Source organism: Poecilia mexicana, unplaced genomic scaffold (genome assembly GCF_051168715.1).
Source record: "Poecilia mexicana isolate PSO_F unplaced genomic scaffold, ASM5116871v1 scaffold_3, whole genome shotgun sequence".
NCBI lineage: Eukaryota > Metazoa > Chordata > Actinopteri > Cyprinodontiformes > Poeciliidae > Poecilia > Poecilia mexicana.
In genome coordinates, this window is record NW_028263372.1 from 123,391 (window position 1) to 145,254 (window position 21,864).

At 38.0% G+C, this 21,864-nt stretch overlaps 1 protein-coding gene across 4 annotated transcripts in view; it reads right to left on the reverse strand.

Moving 5' to 3' along the window:
• Nucleotides 1-20,670, reverse strand: part of LOC106909642 (anoctamin-1-like) — a 97,484-nt gene extending 76,814 nt beyond the window's left edge. For 2 of the 4 annotated variants that reach the window (XM_088004001.1, XM_088003999.1), the window contains exons 1-2: nt 18,135-18,724; nt 11,046-11,200 (exon numbers count right to left, since the gene is read on the reverse strand). In XM_088004001.1, the coding sequence (XP_087860127.1) occupies nt 11,046-11,200; nt 18,135-18,198 (219 nt within the window). In that variant the 5' untranslated portion in view covers nt 18,199-18,724. Of the gene's footprint in view, nt 1-11,045; nt 11,201-12,961; nt 13,041-18,134; nt 18,725-20,531 lie in introns of those variants that run through there. The other 2 variants (XM_088004002.1, XM_088004000.1) reach the window with 2 other exon arrangements.
• Nucleotides 20,671-21,864: the final 1,194 nt, after the last annotated feature.

The following is a 21,864-nucleotide window of genomic DNA, read 5'->3' on the forward strand; positions in this document are numbered from 1 at the left end:
AGCTAAATGATCAAAGATGATTTTGAAATTGTGCCATGTTTAATATTAGGGCTCTGCTTGTGTAAAAAAAATAAGTTAGGATGATAAAATAATCACGATTATTTTAAACAACAGACAGTATCTCAGATAAAATGTTGATAACTTTAGGAACTCTGATACAGAAGGGCACAGCATTCTGGGGAATGTAGGCAGAAGGAAGGCTTTAGCCGCACAGCCTCTCACAATCAGCCAAGAAAGGTGGGTGGCATCATTTCACCCCACCGGTCACAATAGTGACCAAGAAATTTTTTTCACTTTCAAGGACTCTAAATAGCTTCCTGATTAAATTTTCAGTTAATGTTCAGCAGACATTGAAAGTTTAGAGTGTTTGGATAATACTTATGCAGTATCACATGTTTAGAGTAAATTATCACATGACCAGAGCTGGTTTCACCTTGGCGAGAGGAAGACTGCCACAAACCTCCCAAAGAAGAGGCTAGTAAAGTATGTTTAAATACACATACAAAGATTTTTGGTGCACATCATCTTTAAAGTGTCTAGTTATGATATGCACCTTTACATTTACAAAAATTAGTTTGGTGTGTGAGCAGGATGTGTAAACATGTTGACGGTCACAATAGTGACCGGTGGGATAATACCTTTGATCTAGGTGCACTTATTTAAATACATACCAATTCCTAACTTCTTCCTTTTTAAGATTAATTTTGAGTGTGGTTCTTGATCTGTTGGACTTAACAATGGCCAGACAAAGTATATAACAATGTAGTTGTGAGAAAAATGGAATCCTTACTGATTTTGATAGTGGTGGCTTAGACATGGACTATATGGGGAAGATGGGCCATTTTCCATGCCTGATTTCGAATGCATATGATCAGTTCATGGGAAAAGAGGATAATCTGACCCTTCACCAATCATGTGGCACTCTGTTACCATGTGCAAAAGTTTATGATGAAGGGATAACCGTCTCTCTGATGTACCCTTTAAAAATAAGGAGGATCCTAATGAGGTTCCGACACAAGATGAGAAACTGCTGATCCATTAGAAAAACAGCAATATTTTCATGGTGGAAACAAAGATGAGAAATAACTATACAGAGACTGATGTCAAATAGATCAATGGGCACATGAGAGGTGTAGACCTAAATCCCTCAAGGTACAGTGTCATGGTCAGGTTCAAGAAGTGGTGGTGGCCCATCTCAAAAGCACACTTGTAAATAGGGTGGTGGTAGCCAAGGAGTTTATCTCGTCTTGTACCTGGTGGGTTGCCTGCTAGAACCCCCACTTTGTGTCAGTCGTTGTGACCTTGATCAAGAGAACAATTCACCTGTCATGTCAGCCGGTGGTAGTCAGAGGAGCCATTGGTGCCAGTGACCCTTACTTACTGCCTTACTTCTGTCAAACTATGCCAAGGAAGCTGTAGCTACAATCTAGTAGCTTACTGCCATCAGTATGTGAATGTGTGTGTGAATGGGTGAATGACTAAATGTGGTGAAAAGCATTTTCAGGTCATTTGGACTTGATAAAGAACTATACAAAGTACAGGCCATTTACCTTTCAGATATTATTTTACAAATGTGTTGTAGGAGGAACGACCGATTTGCTCATCATGGGTTGTGGCTTATCTTATGCAAAGGTTTGGCATAAGGCCGGTAGGTCATGGAAATAGATCTCAAATGGACACTTCTCTTCAAGTTATGACAAGATGTGACCAAGACACTTACTGCTCAGTCAATGCAAGAATCGTTTCCAGAGATGTTGCTTTTGCACCACCCATGTCTTGGAGAAATTCAAGGCTTTATTGCACATTGAGTGATTCAAGAAAGAACATGGAAAGTAAGGAGGGGATGAAATAACCCAAAATTGAAGAATACCAAAGTCACCAAATGGTGAGAAGGAGCCATACAACTGGCCTTTGATTCTAGGGCTTGGGGTCCGGTATCCTGCAACTTTCAGGTGTGTTCCTGGTCCAACACACCTGAATAAAATGGATCACCTCATTAGTATGCAGTCCAGTTCTCCAGAGTCCTGCTAATCACCTGATTCAGGTGTGTTGAAGTAGAGGCGGATGGAAAAGATACACGACCCCGGCCCTCAAATCCTGGAGTTGGAGACCCATGGACTAAGTCTATTGAGTCTTGCGTATGACAGTGTGACAAATGTTCATAATTTTCAGAAATATAAATGAAAGCCTCTACTGTAGATGTTATCTTTACGATCTATGATACTGTGATGACACTACAACTGACTGAAGTTCAATATAATTATGCATAAACACTCAAATTTACCTTGGTTTAGAATATACAGATAGTCAAATTTGTACTTTACAGAGCAAATGTTGCACTAAAGTAATGCTGTGACAAGATATATTCCAATAAAGAAACAATGTTTACATATTATGATCATGTCTATTTGGAAAAATCACTTTTAGGTCATCTTAGTATAAGAACACCATATTATCCCACCAGTCACAATTGTGACCGATCATAAAACACACTTTTTCATATAATTTCCACAATTTTTACAATTATTTCCCCTTGATTAATTCAAAGGGCTATCAATGACATCTGATTTTAATATTTTCATGTCTGGGAAAAATTTGGGATTAAATGGGTTAACTCTTGCTCAATGGTTACCTAGCAACAACTTGTTGAGCAACAAGTAGCAGCTGTGCTGAAAGCGCTGCATGTTCCCTTCGCGCATGCGCCGTTCGAGTAATATCAAGTCACACCTGTGACATATCGGATGATCAATCAGAGGCTATATAGCATGACGTCATCCGAGGCTCTGTTCATCTTTTCTTCTCGCTTGCGGTTCGCTTTCTATGGCATCGGCCTTTTGGATTTCTGGATCTTTTCGCCATCGTTGGACGCCTGACTGCCTGTTGGCCGGAGTTGCGGTGTATCGCCCTTCTAGGGCTGCGACGGATCTTCGTTTAAGGTACTGTTTGCTGGTGATGACAGCGTTAACGCCTCGTCTCCCAACTCGCAGCTTATAACCACTGTGTTTGTACACATGTTGGAGCTTAGCTAACGGTGTTAGCCTTCCTACGTTTGACGTTCCGTTTTAATTGGTGACGGTAGCGTCTCGCCCCCTCTCCCAATTTTCGCCGACCTTATAAGCAGATTCTTATTTCTTTGACTGGTGACGGGATCCTTTTGCCCCCTCTCCCAGTTTTATTCTGATTTCGTCCTGCCATGTGTTACGTCAATCCGCGTTTCCCCATCAGATACGGTTCCCCCTGCGTCTTCTTGCCGCTCCGCACCGCCCAGGCGGCAAAATACGCAGCAGCGTGAGCGTTATGAACACTGAGAAAGCACGCGTGTAGCAAGCACGCGTTTGTTCGGCGCGTTTGTCTAGGGAACTACGGACACCATGAAAGCTCAAACAACATGTTTGGGAAAAGTTGTCGCATTTTCTTCACGTTTTTGCGAGAAACTAATAGTAGTAGTAGTAATAATAATAATAATAAATGCATACGAGTGATTCTATAATTGCAGATACATTTGATGTCCATAGTCATTATTTTGGTCTGGTATATTAAAATATTTCAATTTTTTAAATGTTTTAGTAATTTATTACTCATTTTAATGGATCATAATATTTAACAAGTAAAAACATTTAAGTAAATACATTTAAAATAGTTTTATATAGCTGAAAAACCAAGACTTCTTGTCGTCTGAGTTGGGTACTGTCTTTTTTATTAATCTGAAAAATGATGCAAAAACCTATGTTTTATTATTTTTCTTTTGTGAATTTGTTTTTTCTATCTTTTTTAAAACTACCTAAATGGTCAATTTAATAACATCACATTAAATTAACTCAAAATACCCTTATTTTTGAAAAAATATGTGTCTGAGAATTTTTTGTTAACTTTGTTACCATATGGTTTTGTCCCTGTAAATCTGTGAAATTGCCTTCTACGGCTGTATAAACTGCATAAAGGTAGGTCACTTACTTTTACTGATAAGACCTCAAACACAGAGAAGTCTATGTGCCATTCTCTAGGAAATATTTTAGTCTAAAAATCACAATCACCATGGGTTATTGTTTTCAACATCAATCTTGTTACCAAAGTATCATGAGAAAAATACCACAGATTTTTGATCAGAGACAAGTTTATTTAATGGTTTTTAAACCATTATCTTATTGGTGTCATGTATTTTCAGCATTTCTACTCACAAGTTGAGATTTTAACAAAAATGTTTGAAATGATCAATTCTGTTACCATCAACTCCGTTACCAAATAGGGTAACAGAGTTGATGGTAACAGAGTTTTCAGTTCTAAATTATTATGGTCCTGTCAATTCTGTTACTAACACCAACTCTGTTAGGTAACAGAGTTGACATGTTTGACATACGTTCACAAAAAGAAAGGAAAATTGTTGTCTAGCGCACCATATACATTGTTGGTTGTCTTCTGCTGTGATTTAGTATTACTGACCAATTTTATTTCTGAAAGAATGATGGTTTTCAATGAGTTTTAATGAAAAACGTTTGCCCCTGTGCGAATAACTGGAAAGTTGAGTATATTTTGATTTTTTTAAAATGTATTTTTGAGTAAAACATCTCAATTTAAAGTATTGGGGTAGTAGGACACTTGGTGTAATGGAATAAAAATATTTTAGTCTGCTAGAATTTATTGTTTTTTTCACTGACTGTCTATATTCTCCGTAACAGAGTTGACATAACATACCGCAACACATACGTTTTTTCTGAGAAAAAATTATAAAATATGTAGCTAATGTTTGGCAATTACAGATTTTTTTTTAAGTTTAATGCCTTTTCAATAGACTAAAACTTTTTAAGAAATAATTGTTTTTGTTTTGTCATTTCTTGAAGTGCCAAATGTATCTCCAATTATAGAATCACTCATATAGATGTCACACACACACATATATATATATATATATATATATATATATATATATATATCTGATGTCCGAAAATCACCCATCAGATACCGTTCCCCTTGTTTTACAGTGGGGGAACGGTATCTGATGACCATATTTCACCCATCAGATATCGTTTCCCCTATGTTAAAATCACCCATCAGATACCGTTCCCCTTGTTTTAAAGTGGGGGAACGGTATCTGATGGCCATATTTCACCCATTAGATACCGTTGCCCCATGTTACAATCACCTATTAGATACCGTTCCCCCACTGTAAATCAGGGGGAATGGTATCTGATGGGTGAAATATAGCCATCAGATACCGTTCCCCCACTGTAAAACAGGGGAAACGGTATCTGATTCCCTGCTGTGAAGTGATGATGGGTTTTCATTAGAAGTCCTCCACAGGTGAGTCAGTATGCTGAGGCTGAGGAACTCAGGTGGAGGATCCGCAAAAAAATCTAAACCAGCACTGAAAGAGCAGATATTATGATGACCGGAAAAAAAAATACTTCTTTGAGACCCAAACTTCCTGCACTGCTGTGTTTTTGTAATTACCATTATTACCCAATGGGAACCTTGTGTGTATGTCCCTGCATTTGCATGATGTACACAGATTCACACGCATATTCAGCCCTTTCTAAACAGGAAGCAGACATAGCTGCGAAGGTCACAGGCCACTTCTCACAGGGCAGATGAGGATCTTGTGGTGTATGCAACACACACCAATAGGAGAGTCTTTCTCACCGAGCTGTTGGGAAATGAGCCTCTCCTATCCTTCGGGCTTCCACACACACACACAACCGCCCCCACATATATGAACAACACACACAAACAAATGCTTCTGAGCCACGATCAGCTCAGCAGTTTCCGGCTCCCTGCTGCATTTCACAGTCTCTCTGAAATAATGGAAGCTGCAGCTGTCATGGTATGCATATGAAATCAAAACATTTTCACAAGGAGCCGATGTATGCATCCAGCTCAGTGACACTGTCAATACGTCTGCCAAACATAAGTCAAAACAAACAGCTAATGGGATGCGTTTGTAGACTCACAGCTGCCCACGTATGAAGCATGTTAACAGGACCCGAGTGTGTGTATCAGTTCTAACAGAACATGTTGCTCTGAGCACATTTAGAGAACACATGTTCTCTAAATAATGGCCAGTAATGACCCAAGTTTTTATCATCACAAGTGTGTTCTGGTTTCCCATTGAACCCACCTGCTTTCTGTACAGAAATTAATTTGATAATTAATTTGATGCATTACCTCGAGTGTGTGTATGATTAGATGCAGTCCAAACACTGAAGAGTTCGGATACTACAAAGTACTAGAGATCTATGGTAGCGCAATTATTGAATCATTGGCCTAAAATTTCTATCTCAATTCAGCAAGATGGCAAAAACACCTTCATGTGAAAAGAGATGAACACGTTGCAGAGCACACCTAAAACAATAATCCTTAAAAATAACACCCAAACGAAATGCTACATGTGAAGCAGGACAAATGTCTTTCTGTAAGTTTAACTAGGAGATATTGAATAAATATTCAAGATCTCTGATAATAGAGATATTCAAGATCTCTGATAATAGAGATATTCAAGATCTCTGATAATAGAGATATTCAAGATCTCTGATATCAGAGATATTCAAGATCTCTGATATCAGAGATATTCAAGATCTGATATCAGAGATATTCAAGATCTCTGATATCAGAGATATTCAAGATCTCTGATATCAGAGATATTCAAGATCTCTGATATCAGAGATATTCAAGATCTCTGATATCAGAGATATTCAAGATCTCTGATATCAGAGATATTCAAGATCTCTGATATCAGAGATATTCAAGATCTCTGATATCAGAGATATTCAAGATCTCTGATATCAGAGATATTCAAGATCTCTGATATCAGAGATATTCAAGATCTCTGATATCAGAGATATTCAAGATCTCTGATATCAGAGATATTCAAGATCTCTGATATCAGAGATATTCAAGATCTCTGATATCAGAGATATTCAAGATCTCTGATATCAGAGATATTCAAGATCTCTGATATCAGAGATATTCAAGATCTCTGATAATGGAGATATTCAAGATCTCTGATAATGGAGATATTCAAGATCTCTGATAATGGAGATATTCAAGATCTCTGATAATGGAGATATTCAAGATCTCTGATAATGGAGATATTCAAGATCTCTGATAATGGAGATATTCAAGATCTCTGATAATGGAGATATTCAAGATCTCTGATAATGGAGATATTCAAGATCTCTGATAATGGAGATATTCAAGATCTCTGATAATGGAGATATTCAAGATCTCTGATAATGGAGATATTCAAGATCTCTGATAATGGAGATATTCAAGATCTCTGATAATAGAGATATTCAAGATCTCTGATAATAGAGATATTCAAGATCTCTGATAATAGAGATATTCAAGATCTCTGATAATAGAGATATTCAAGATCTCTGATAATAGAGATATTCAAGATCTCTGATAATAGAGATATTCAAGATCTCTGATATCAGAGATATTCAAGATCTCTGATATCAGAGATATTCAAGATCTCTGATAATAGAGATATTCAAGATCTCTGATATCAGAGATATTCAAGATCTCTGATAATAGAGATATTCAAGATCTCTGATAATAGAGATATTCAAGATCTCTGATAATAGAGATATTCAAGATCTCTGATAATAGAGATATTCAAGATCTCTGATATCAGAGATATTCAAGATCTCTGATATCAGAGATATTCAAGATCTCTGATATCAGAGATATTCAAGATCTCTGATATCAGAGATATTCAAGATCTCTGATATCAGAGATATTCAAGATCTCTGATATCAGAGATATTCAAGATCTCTGATATCAGAGATATTCAAGATCTCTGATATCAGAGATATTCAAGATCTCTGATATCAGAGATATTCAAGATCTCTGATATCAGAGATATTCAAGATCTCTGATATCAGAGATATTCAAGATCTCTGATATCAGAGATATTCAAGATCTCTGATATCAGAGATATTCAAGATCTCTGATAATAGAGATATTCAAGATCTCTGATAATAGAGATATTCAAGATCTCTGATAATAGAGATATTCAAGATCTCTGATATCAGAGATATTCAAGATCTCTGATATCAGAGATATTCAAGATCTCTGATATCAGAGATATTCAAGATCTCTGATAATAGAGATATTCAAGATCTCTGATAATAGAGATATTCAAGATCTCTGATAATAGAGATATTCAAGATCTCTGATAATAGAGATATTCAAGATCTCTGATAATAGAGATATTCAAGATCTCTGATATCAGAGATATTCAAGATCTCTGATATCAGAGATATTCAAGATCTCTGATATCAGAGATATTCAAGATCTCTGATATCAGAGATATTCAAGATCTCTGATATCAGAGATATTCAAGATCTCTGATATCAGAGATATTCAAGATCTCTGATATCAGAGATATTCAAGATCTCTGATAATAGAGATATTCAAGATCTCTGATAATAGAGATATTCAAGATCTCTGATAATAGAGATATTCAAGATCTCTGATAATAGAGATATTCAAGATCTCTGATAATAGAGATATTCAAGATCTCTGATAATAGAGATATTCAAGATCTCTGATAATAGAGATATTCAAGATCTCTGATAATAGAGATATTCAAGATCTCTGATAATATCAGAGATATTCAAGATCTCTGATAATATCAGAGATATTCAAGATCTCTGATAATATCAGAGATATTCAAGATCTCTGATAATATCAGAGATATTCAAGATCTCTGATAATATCAGAGATATTCAAGATCTCTGATATCCCTCTCCTAGGGGGATATCAGAGTCAAATTCATTTTAAATTTAAAACCCAAAATGAAGGCTCTGCTGAAGGCAAAGGTTGTTCCAAGTAGTACTAGCAACAAAATGTACCTAATAAAGAGGCTGGTGATTATACTTGTCAAAGCTGTGTGTGTTTGTGTTTTAAAATTCCTGATATTCTCCTCCAGCTCCCTCTGTCCTGATATGCGCATCACTCAGACATCGGGGTTTTCAACACAGAGCAGCATCATCATCACCATCATTTCATATCATATCATACTATAATCATAGCTGCTGTTAGCCATTGTCCCCCTCTTGCTGCAGCAGACTGAATAAATAATTCATAAGAATTTTACAAGTTTCAAAGGCTTCTGTAAACACACACCAACTTTATACAAATGATGTCTTGACACTGAGTCTGTTTATGTAATTCTGACATTCTGAATGTATAAATACCGAGTAAATAAACAGTATGTGATGCCAGTTTGGGGGGTTTGTTTATTTCTCCAGTGCCTTTAGAAATGCTAATGTATTCATTTTATTTTTATCCAATGAATTGTGTATTTTTGACATAAAAAATGTTGGATATACTGAATGAAAAAAGATTAGGGCCACAAAAAGACAAAAAAAAAGTATTCCGAGATTAAAATCTGAATTTTCTTTTCTCCTACCGACTAATGCTCTTCCATTGTGTTCCACCTCACATGTTGTAGATGATAAATATTTTCTTTGCTCAGATCATTTTCCATAAAACTGTTGATGCCAAACCACAGAGAAGCCTAAGGTGTCAATAATAAGGACTAAAACTAATCTAGCAATTTTAGTAAAGACCATTTAATAAATTCAGTAATTGTACTCCTGTTTGATTAAACAAATCTGCTTTACACCAAACCCCTGCAAAGCACTGAGATTACCTTGATAGAAATTTCAAATGTTAGAAACATTAACCATCAGAAACTTCTGTCTTGGTCTTTGCGTACATTAAGATCATCTGATATCAAACCAGCTCAGATTTAGTTTGACAGAATGGGACTACTTTTTGACATCGGGTGATCAATGGCTAAATCAATGGATCCTCAAAGCTCCTTGCAGTTTTAAAAATGTTACTTTATGTTTAGAATTTTACATCTCTTGTAGTTTTTTATGGGGCTCAGAAAATGACACCATTTCAGGAGCCTGATGCTTACAGAAAAAGAAGAAATGATAAAAGTTAGCCTCTATTACAAAGAGGAAGCTACATATCATTACAGTAGTTCTTATTGTGGTATATTTTAGCTTGAAATGTGAGGGCTAGTTGAATATTTGCAATTTGGATTACATTCCTCTACCAAGAATACAATAACTAATACATTTCTTGTTCTCCCACTATTCAATATATGAATAGTGGGAGATATTGAATAAATGTCTCCCACTATTCATATATTTGATATATGAATAGTGGGAGATATTTATTCTGAAATATATGAACCTTCCAGATTCATATATTTAATATATGAATAGTGGGAGAACAATGGTCTATTTGTCACTATTGATATGTGGAGACTTTATGATGAGGTACAATCTACCACACTTTACAACAGTTCATTCATCAAAACATACAATAATGATATAATTTTAAAACAACTGCTGCAAATGTGACCATATCACATTAGATAATCCAAAAGTCTCAGTGACAGATGTGCCATTTTATCTGGTACAGTAAGCCTCTTTTTTCAGGATCAAAAATACTCATGTCTAACATTTAAATGTCACACCCAACAAGCTGAAAAGAAAGATGCCTTTATTTTGGTTGAGCAGGTTTACAGCTAGAAACAGGCTTTCCCTTTGAGCCTGGAACCAGAGAATTCTCAGCTACATAATTCTTAGTTTCCACCAGTGAGTACAATTAACAGTAAACTACAGAAAAATCCTAAAGGTGTCTTAAACACTGAGGTCAAGTTTAGTTTCATCCTGGCATTAATGTGCAAAGCAGATTGTACCACAGACAGATTTTGTATCAATATACAGGGCAGGAAAAATTAAATATTAAAGAAACTAATCTGTAGCAGTGTTTTATGCACAGCGATGCATGTCGAATGACTTTGACATGAATCATCATTAAATCCGTTTTCATTCTAATTATCTCACACCCTCTAAGCCTATCAAGCCCCGCAGACAATTCTGTTTACCAGAACTTTACATCTACAGTCCAACACAAGACGCAGTCCTAACCTGGTACGGTGTTAAACCACATGGACCTTCTAGATGAGTCTGAAACCTTCCAGAGTTAAACTCCTGGCCTACAGGATTCCAGAAGAGTCTTACCATGGACTCATCATTCCTGGTCTTCCCATTGAAGTCTCCATCCAGGTTTTTGTCCTCACCAGGAACTGGTAGGTAGTTCTCACTCCTCCTCATCACTGTACCTTCCTCCTGCTGAGAGCTTTCTCCAGGCTCAAAAGAGGAGATGGGTGGAGAACCTAACAGAAGAACAAACAATGAATTTAGAAATGATAAAAATTGTGGAAGTGCAGAAGACAATAAATCAAATCATAGCTTCCTGTTCTCAGTTTAAAACTGAAGAAGTCCTCCACAAACCAAAATGTGACATGAATATGATATTTTACACATTTTCAGCAAAAGAAGTCTTGATTTGTAAATCAGCATGGTGTACAAGGATAAATAGTAGAAAAATGGTGTGTAATGTGGTTTTGCAAAACCACAGACAAAGGAGTAGTAGGTATGCTGGGCCAATTGGTGGTGTTGTAGCTAACAGCTAATAGCTTATAGCAGCATATCCAAAGCTATCCAGCTGAAGGTTGCTGCTGACTCTTTGCACTCCTTAAATCCCTGCAACCATCAGTGTCTTCTTTCAGCAGGATAATGATCGCTGCCACACAATAAAGAGGCTTTAAGAATGGTTTGATGAACAGACTAATAAGTTTGGGGTGTTGTCTCAGCTTCAAATCATCCAGATTTCAACCTAACCTTGCATCTCCTCACTGATAAAGTCTAATCCCAACACTGCTGAATTTAATAGATCAAATGTTTTACATCAGATATCACAGCAAATCTGTAGAGGTTTATGGTTTGAAAATAAGTTGTGCTCATTGGCTAGGTTGTGGCTATCCTAATAATTCCATGCTTTAGTAGTTCATGCTCTCAATGCATGTCTGAACAGATGGCATTAAAAGCTTGGATTAGATTAACTACACTGTCTCAAGAAGATTCACAACCCCCCATTAAATCAGAGTATTTCCTACAGCTGACTCTCAGAAGCTGTTTATTCCAGACCACAACCTGGGTTAAATTCTGGAAACGATTCCATACCTTTACATTTGGAAGACTCAGATGTGCGGAAGCATTAGGAAATTTCCACATTATTTGCTAAAATCATCTGTCCGACAGATGATGTTACGACAGTCGGACATGACTGTGCTAATACCATCTAATACCAATTTAGAGTATTCAATTAACCTAAAATTCTGAACAAATTAATTCTTCAAACTTGCTGTAAAACAGACCGTCACACAGCCATCACCATCTACAATAACTCTGGGCATTCTTGTGTTTTTTTTATCCCTGGTGATGATTCTTGACTGTGGTCATTAAGACCTAAAGTTGTGCTCAATCATGTACTAAATAAATGTAAATTCAATTCAATTTAATGCCAAATTCTTTTTCTTCCTAAGGGAAGAAACTAGTTAAGTTTCTTCCAGAGTCAATGAAGGTATCAGAGGCAGTTTCAAACAGAACCAGCTTCCCCATCAGCTGCTTCTTAAAGCCACCGGCTCTGATGCTCCTGCCCCAACATGATGGACATAATGTTTCATGGAAAAAATCCCTGCAGTAAAAAGAAGATATCTGACTCAGTTTTGGGAGCCACTGGCATTTTTACATTATTTGTGCATTGAAACAGACATCCTAATTATTATTACTATTGTTAGTATTTTACAAATTTTCAGGCTCAACTTCAGTAAAAATGCAATGTTTTTCAAGGGGGAACCTGAGAATAAAGAAGCTGCTCATAAAGGGCTGATGCCAACGTTCTCTTTTTTTTTGTTAAAGCTATGCAACAATTTAAAGAGTCAATGAGCCAAAAGCTGTTGGGTATCTAATAGCCAACATATTAAAAAATGGAATATGAGTGATAAGAGTGAAAAACCTAATTTATTCATCTCTATCAATAAAATAAATTATGTACAACTATAACTGTCATATGCTCAAGAACATCCCAATACCATGCACCAGTTGATAGTAGTGAGCTGCGACTCCATCCCAAAGCCTGCAGTCTGTCTCCATCTTCCTGTACTCTCTACACTGAAGGTCCTTCAGCAGGTCTATTAGGCAAAAAGATGTGGAAGAGTCTTATAGGATCTCCAGTTCACCACAGGTCACAGGCAGGTCACACTCAATACTACAACCAATCAATCCAGCCATCATGCAGATATTGGAGAAAGACAGGAAAGCAGAGTAGCCAGAAGAGAATTTCCACCACTGATGCCCATCATTGTGTTTACTTACAGGACAGACAGCATAAAACACATAGGGACTAAAAAACTGGAAATAAGTCTTGTCACTTCGACAAAGATGCACATAAAATGATTGAATCTCCAATGCTAATTAAGTTTATTAGTCATATTTTAACTTGTTCGGTTGTTTTCAGTTATACAAGAGCACTTAACAATAGTTAAGGAAGCCTATAACAATGTTTTTCTTGTTTTAGAATTTTTTGGCACTAGTGGCCTTTATTAGATAGGACAGCCTTATCGAGGTCTGTAGCCTCTGTATACGGGGCACTGCTCTCATCTTTGCACCATTCGACGCTCCGTAACTGTCATTTTTTCCAAATCAACGCTAAATTCAGTTTGAAAAAAAATAAATAAATAAATATCTGACCCCATGAGACCTCTTCAGAAGCAGAAGGTCTTACACCACCTGATGCAACTAAACAAGGTGAACATCCTTTTCAGATCGAAAAGGATATTCCCAGTAGGAAAAATGGAGCAAGGCGTCTATTCCCACCACTGAGGTTTGCTTTTCCAAAGTAAAACATAAATTAAGTGCTGAAGGGTTTATTGTTCAAACTCCAGCACCTACTGACCCACAAACATAAAAAGAACCGCTAGCTTGAATTTTCTTTTTTGTAAAGTACCTTGAGACGAGATTTATTGTGAATTGGCGCGATATACATTTTAATTTCTATGGTTGTGAACAAATTCAATTCAATTTAATCAGAAAGGATAGAGGATCCTGAAATTATGAAGCATTTGTTCTTTGGTTTATAATTTTTTCGTTTAAGGTGCTGCATGTGTCGACTCGACAGTATTTCCTCCTGAAGGACTTTTGTTTTCACTTTTTTACTTTCTGAGTAAAAAATGCAAAGCAAAACATTTGATGTGTAAATATAGCAACAGTGTATCGTTTTTACAACTGGGAGCAGCTAATCATCATCTCTAAAGCTTAAATTAAACCTGAACTTTGGACCCCAAATTCCAGAAGAGTTGAATTTGAGGCTTCTTGGAAACAGAGGAGGACCAGAGAGAGAGACAGAGGAAGTCTTCACAGCAACTCTTCCCTCCATCATGATAATCAAGGATCATATCCCAGACTCCAATGTCTGTCAGCATGTCAACATACAACAACAGTCTTCAGTTAGAGGCCTTTTCGTTTTGTTGCTATACTGACTGCTACTGGAGATCCTTCCTTTTCACAACGTCACCATCCACAGGGACTCCGAAGATATGTGAATGATATGAATTTCAACAATATTTAATTTCCCTTTGGAATAAAGTACTTTTGAACTAAATTTGAATATTGGTTGTGTGATGCTGCTGTGTTGCAAGCAGCTGCATGTTCGTATCATGTCAAGTAGACTAACATTCACTGGAGTTGGAATAGTTTTCTGCTGCTGCACCTGAAATATTCTCCCTTTGTCGGAAGAAACGTTCCAAGTTAGCAAAGTTTTTGCTTTGAGATATGAGCAAGTGAGATATTTTACACTGACCACTTTGGAGGTTTTTTGTTTAAGGCAGCTACTATTTAATGACAATAAAATACTAAGATACTAAAAGTGGAAATAAAGGAGCAGAAAGATATATTATTTTTAAGTATATGTTCTTTACAGCTCTGTTTAGGGTTACAATATTTTTTAAGCTAATATCCCTTGATGTGTCCTGTGTCACTTGCTCAGACAGGATTCTGCCTGATAGAATCTGTGCAGCAACCATGACAAAGACTTAATCTGATCCAAATTCCTGAGAAGATGGGCTTGATGTTACATGGCAAGTTTGTTCATGTTTACTGAAGCAGCCTTTATATGTCATTTTCCACATCAGTAATACCACAACAGATCTCTTTGGTTTTTTCAGGTTGAATCGTTCTTATGTAATATTTGATTAACTTTCTGTACATTTTACCAGATTATAAATGAACTGGTCTAACAGATAAATAAGCTGCTGTGTTTCTATTAGGGATGGACAATAAATCTACAACAATGTATCGCAACAGACATATCATGAATATCAATAGATAATACATCTGGTAGAATTTTAAATAATTTCACTGAATTCCGATCCAGAATCTCACAGCATTGTGGGCGATGTAGGCAGAGGAAAGGCTCAACCTCTAACAACCAGCTAAGAAAGGCAATAAGGAAATCACTCGCTCTTTGGTTACCTAGCAACAACCTGCTCAATAAACAGCAGCAGTTTCAGGTTTCACCACTGCACCTCATGACTGCTTAAACATAAAAAACAGTGTGGAGTTAAAACTGTGGATAAAACAGGAAAACCATGCCACCAGTTTGACATTATTTCAGATAAAACACTTTATTTCAATAAAACGAAATAAAGTGTTATATGGAAATATGATTTGGGGTTGTATGCGCAAATTCAGTATGCAGGTAAAATTTTTATGTACAATCAAACCAAAAATTACAGTCTGGATGATTTTTGACTCTTTAATCTAAGAAAAGGAAATTATTACCAGAATATTCAGACATAATGATAATACATTTGATTTTTCAAGCAAAATGTACCTTTGTATAGCATTTCAACATGTTACACAGATGCATTTCAACATTCCGTGCAGTCTGCGTCAGTCAAACTTCCTTCCATCTCTATCATCATCCAAAGCAACAAAATGTTATTGGTTTCATGTTATCTCCCAGACATCATGGCAGATTCATAGAGTTTGCATTTTATGTTCACTCACAACAGGAAGAATGAGAAGTCAGCAGCTATCATGGTCAAGCCATCAGACAACACACCTGAACTACAATAAGCAGGTATTTTGACGATACAGGTCCTGATCAGTATAGGGTTAAAAAAAACAAAAACAAAAAAAAAACAAATGTAAAAGACAAATCTGTTCTTTCCTTGTTGCTTTGATAAGTAAATACAACCAGTGCTCTGCCTGCTAACTGTCTCTGCCATGAAGACATCATACTGCAGAGATTTCTGCAATGGTCAGGAACACAGTAAGAGTTGGGATGGAGGAGACTGGACAGAAAGCACACAGGACTAGACAGAAAGCACAGAGGGATCGCTGTGGGCTGGTGGAAATGGGAAGAGGGTATCTGTAGGACCAAACTCTGACCACAGGGGGCGTTTCTGCTTTGCAATATACCAAAGTTACTTTCACATCCCAGCATCATCCAGACAGCTGCCTGAGACGGAGCCCACAGAGCTCATAGTGAAACCAGAAGTTTACATGCGCAGAAAAAAAACACACATCCTCCTTCATCTCCTCACTGTCGGAAGTTAAATCAGAACAAACTTCTCTGGCTCCAGGTCAGTTAGAATCACCAAAATGATTTCTATTTGTAAAAGACACAACAATGCTATGAGTGTATGTCAGATTTATTTACTATAGGAATGCCTTTGAACAGGAGGACTTGGGTCAGCTCTTCTGGGTTTTCTCCCAGACACACACAAATTCTCTCTAGGCCTGATCTTAGGGCTTTGTGACGACCACAACAAAACATTGACATCGTTATCCTGAAGAGGGTCATAGTTCATCTGGACTCATTTGGACCTGAGCATCAACTTCCTGACTGATGTCTTTAGATGTTACCTCAATATTTCTACATAATATTCCTTCCTCATGATCTATTTTATGAAGTGGACCAGTTCCTGCAGCTGCAAAACAGTCCCAAAGCATGATGCTGCCACATTTCACAGTTAGCATATTGTTTCCTAGGCCAACAGTCTGTCTGTAAGAACATGTTTCACTGTCCTAACAGCTTCGGCAGCATCTTCACAAGATCTTTGGCTTTTGTCCTGCGATTGAGTTCCAAAGTTTCAATTTTCAGACCAGAACCCGTCAGAAGTTCCCAAAGCATTACCATCATCATCATCTGGGCTCTTTTTTGGAAGAGACAAGAATCATTCTGGATATAAACTTATGACGTTAATAACTTATTCTGACATATTGTCATTATTGTGGAATTTATCAAATAGAAACAATTTTGATGATTCTAAATGACTTAAAACAAAATAATTGATTTAACATTAGACAGTGAGGAAAATGTGGGTGTATTTTTATTGGGTCTATGTAAACTGCACAGCAGCAGGTGTGAAAAAATAAAATCAGACTAAACAGGAGGCAAAGTGGAAAAACCTGCCTGCATCAAATCACTTCAACTTCTCTAATGGGGGTCTGGTCTGCATGACGAGGTAATAATGTTATTTACTCATGAAAATATGTGGCCTGTCATTCAAAGCCATGTATTCGCTCCAAACATGAAGAATAATTCTGAAGAAAGGTGGATAATGAGAGTTCTTACTACTGTTTCCCTTCAGGACTAAGACCTGCAGCTGAACTGAACTGAATTCAGGTCCAGGGAGGGGTGGAAGGAGTTATAGATTCTTTCTGGTACAATGACAAAAATTGTCAGTAACTCGTTAAATACTCTCTCTATATCTCAAAAAGCAAAGTGCAAACCATCCATCCATTTTCTTCCACATATCCGGGGTTGAGTGGTGGGGTATCAGCCTCAGCTGGGAGGCCCAGACTTCCCTCTTCCCAGCCACTTGTTCCAGCTCCTCCAGGGGAATCCCCAGGTGTTCCCAGAACAGCTGAGAGTAAGCAGACATTATCTGACCGGACTGGCTTACTTTCACCCCCGGTTCCAGCAGACAAACCACAGGATTTAGACCAAACCGTGACTAGACAAGCCATTAGAATGCGATGGTAGTTGGGCAGTTTTGCAGCAGAAACATTAACTGAATGTTATTAATACTCAATAGAAGAAATGAGCAACATCTTGTAAAAACATGAACAATTTGATCTCATGGCTGCTCTGATACAAAAAGCTTAAGCTTTGTCTAGAATCAGAGGAATGGACTTTAAGGTCAGAAACATGCGCCTGATTTTTTTTTTCTCTCGGCAAATGAAGGGAAATCATCTTACCAAGATCCTGGCTGCTGCCACGGTGGGACAAGCCCCCAACTTTTTGTTCCTCTTGCTGCTCCATTGGGATTAAGAGGACTGGCTGGAGAGAAGACTCCCCAACAGATCAGTGGAGCTCCGGCTCTCTGCAGCAGCATCCACTCACAGCCGTCAGCGCTGCAGCGTGGAGAGGCTGCACGGAAAGCTTCCCATCTCTTCGGGAGCTCGGAGGGGAGACAACCGAAGAACCAGTTGCTGCTTGATTTCACCACAAGCTCCAATTAATGACAGAGAGGCAGCATCTAAACACAGCAGGCTGCATATCTCCAGGAGACGGTCACTGGGAATGATGCGCGGCTCAGGAAAACGCGCCCGGATGCCATTATCTGTCAGGATGCGGGCATTACGGGCCAACACGCCTCCTAACCGCATGGAAGGACGCTGTTCTTTAAATCAACATTTACTGCGCACTGACACTGCGCTGGGAAGCGCCGCGAAAATCGTGCCGAAACGCTCTAGAAACGTGTTGCATTCAATTCCCAAGGGAGAAAAGAAGAACGACGGAGCTGAGAGGCTTCCAACGTCTCAGAAACTGTTCACACGTCAGCTAATGTCTCCCAAGAGCGGTGAATGTCACTCTCCATATCCTGAGTTAATAATTTAAAAATAAATTCATGTCAAATAAAGAAGCAGAGAGCACTAGGCAGCATAAAGGAACACTTTCATTGAGCAATAAATAACTCTCCATCACTAAATCTGCTAGCTTCTATTAGAATTAAACATGCATTTAAAATTCATTCAGATTTACTTCATTAAGCTAGCATTGGGTCACAACAAAACATAATCTCAAAACACTTAAAATATGTTCAGTTCAAAGATCATTTAATATCCCGGTCAGCCCAACACAGCATCAGAACACAGATCCAAACAGTTTCACAGCATTTGGTGTGAATCTGTTGGTTGTTCAAGTTCCTCACAATGAGAAACTTGAACAGCCCTGTGATAAGATTCAGGAAGACTTGAACTTCTCACTGTTTTTATTTCATTTAATAACTTCCAACTGATAGAAAACAACAGGCTTCCTCCTGTTATTAAAAAATTAAATATAATGTTGGAGTGGTTGGGGTGATATTGTAAGTAGTTTAATATACTCAACATGACTCAACATGCCATGATAGTTTTTTGATAAAACCCATACTCAACCCCTGATGCTGGGAGCAGCAGTAACCAGTCACACTAGCAACCTCCACAAACTCAAATGTAAAAAAAATAATGACTGAATCACCTAAGTCTCTGTCTCCTGTTTTATTGTGAGTGCCGTCAGACACAAAGCAGAGCTTCAGTAAAATAAGACAATGCAAATCTGGGCTACAGTCCATTGGTTGTAATTGTAATTATTCAACTTATCATTATTCAATGTAAGTTGAATAATTAGAAGTTGTGGATTCCTCTCAGCCTGAAGACATTTTCTAAGCATTTGAGTTTAAATGGAAACTTCAAATTCCTCTGAGGAGTAATTACAGAATGTTTTACTCTGAGTGTTGGACACACTGATGTGTTGGAAGGAAGCCGGAATCAACCCTCAACTTTACGATTCCAGTAGTAACTCTTCCTATTGAGCCACAGTTGCCTGCAACTGGTCTGATTATGTAAACTAAGGAGCAACCAATCCCCTGCTGGTTAAAATACCCCGACTCTGGGACAGGATTACATGGGGACAGGAAATCGATGGACATCATGTTCTGTATTGTAGAATCCTCTCACTGGTACAAACCAGATGTCACTCTATGAAGTGAAGAGAGTTGAAAGAAGAATTTCTGAGCTGCTATAAAAATTATTGTTTCACAGCATCCCTGTTTATCATGTTCAATTCTTCAAATTTACCAGTAATCATAGTTAAACAGAGGACTGGCTTGGATTCTCTCTCTCTCTCTCTCTCATAGACAGAACGTTCTTTCCTAAAAACCTTATCCAGTCATATGAAAAGGAAACAAGACGCACTAGCGAACTGTGAGAGGAGAGGCAGTCTATTGAAGACTGGGGTCGTAAGCCTGGTTTCCTATTGCGCATAAAGGCAGCTTGAGTTGTAGCTGTGGTGCGCCAGCAGGGGCCGCCCACCGGCGCTCAGAGCGCGGCAGAGCTCGGATGATGGTGGATCCAAAGCTTCAACACCTGCTCAGCTCAGTGACCGCGTCCCGCAAAGCCACCAGCATGTACAGTCGCTTCATTTACAAGGTGACATAGCGGCATGCGTGACGCAATCAGTGCGCAGCACAGATAATCCAAAAAATGGTTCAAAAAATAATTAACTAGCAGGATAAAGTAAGGAGTCTGGCCAGCTGACACGATTATCTAAAATACAATAAGAAGGTAAAAGATAAAGAGAGAGAGGGGAAAAAAGAAGCTCCAGATATTTACCTTCAGTCCTCGAGTGCGCTGAAGCTCTTTGTTGAAGGTGAACGCAGGACTCCCCCTCTCACCTGTGCTCACCTGTTCACAGACAAGGTGGAGGAGGAAACACTTCTGGTATCCACAGGAAAGACTCCGCCCACTCGCCTGCCCATGTATTCGTCAGGTCGTTAGGGGGGTTATGTCATGTGATTATGTTAGAAGATGGGGTACAGGGCCGGGGTTGCTGGATGACCGGAAGCCAGGAAAAATCATTTTATAAACCCAAACCAGTTCGTAAAGGATTATTGGTGTGGCAGCAGTTAGTGTTTTCCTTTTGGAAAATGGGAATTATCTGAGAAACACAACACAGGTAAACACAACACAGCCTCATTGCAACAGTCTGACATTCCCAAGACAACATGTGTGGACTTGCAGTAAACTGCTGGGTAATTTTCCAGTTGGAAAAAGCACCACTAGCCATTCATTGAGACAAAGAATTTCAGAGCAAACTTTGGTCCTATGGTTCTGTTAGAACGGCTTCAGCAGGTGAAGGTCAGGAGGAAACAATTATTTTTCAAGCAACAGCATTTTTACATCCCCTTCTATTTAGATGCAACTAAAATCAGGTTTTAAATCATAAAACTGGATCATAAAACTGGATTTAAACAAATATACAATATTATCCATCTATCCATTCATCCATCCATCGACGCTGGGGGGCTGGTGTCACCAGTCCATCACAAACAACCAATTCGGAATGATATGATCTCTTCTGTTTTTTTTTTTAGTTGATTCTTATGAAAAGCATTATATAATAACCCAGATGGTGAAAATAAGAACATGAATAACCATCTGCTTCTGTTTTGAAGGCAACCTTTTTAAAGTCGGCCTTCTGTAAACGCAGCCTTTTTGAGCTTTATTTGTGCTATAATTTGATTCCCGCATCAAAACCATACTAACAAAATTAACAGGACTTGGATAAACTCTCATGTTTTTAAGAATATAGCTTATGTTGTGAAAATGAACAAGAGTGAAGAGCCACCATTATTAGGAGGAAGATGCATAAACAGAAGAAAGATATGCAGACACATGCCTCCCACCACACTACCTGGTATTCTGTCAGCACCAAACTGCTGACTAACAATTTATATCTCAAGTATGATGTAACATAACTGGATCCAGCATGGAATGATTTGACTTAAAGACATGTAGGTTGGACTAAACCCACTAAGGTTCCCTGGCTCTTTCCAAATTTTTTTTCCCCACATAAATATTTCTACCATCATTGTCACACACTGTGCAGCAGCCTTTTGCGCTGGAGCCAGGACATCTAGAGTCAGTTTGTCAACTGATGGAGGCA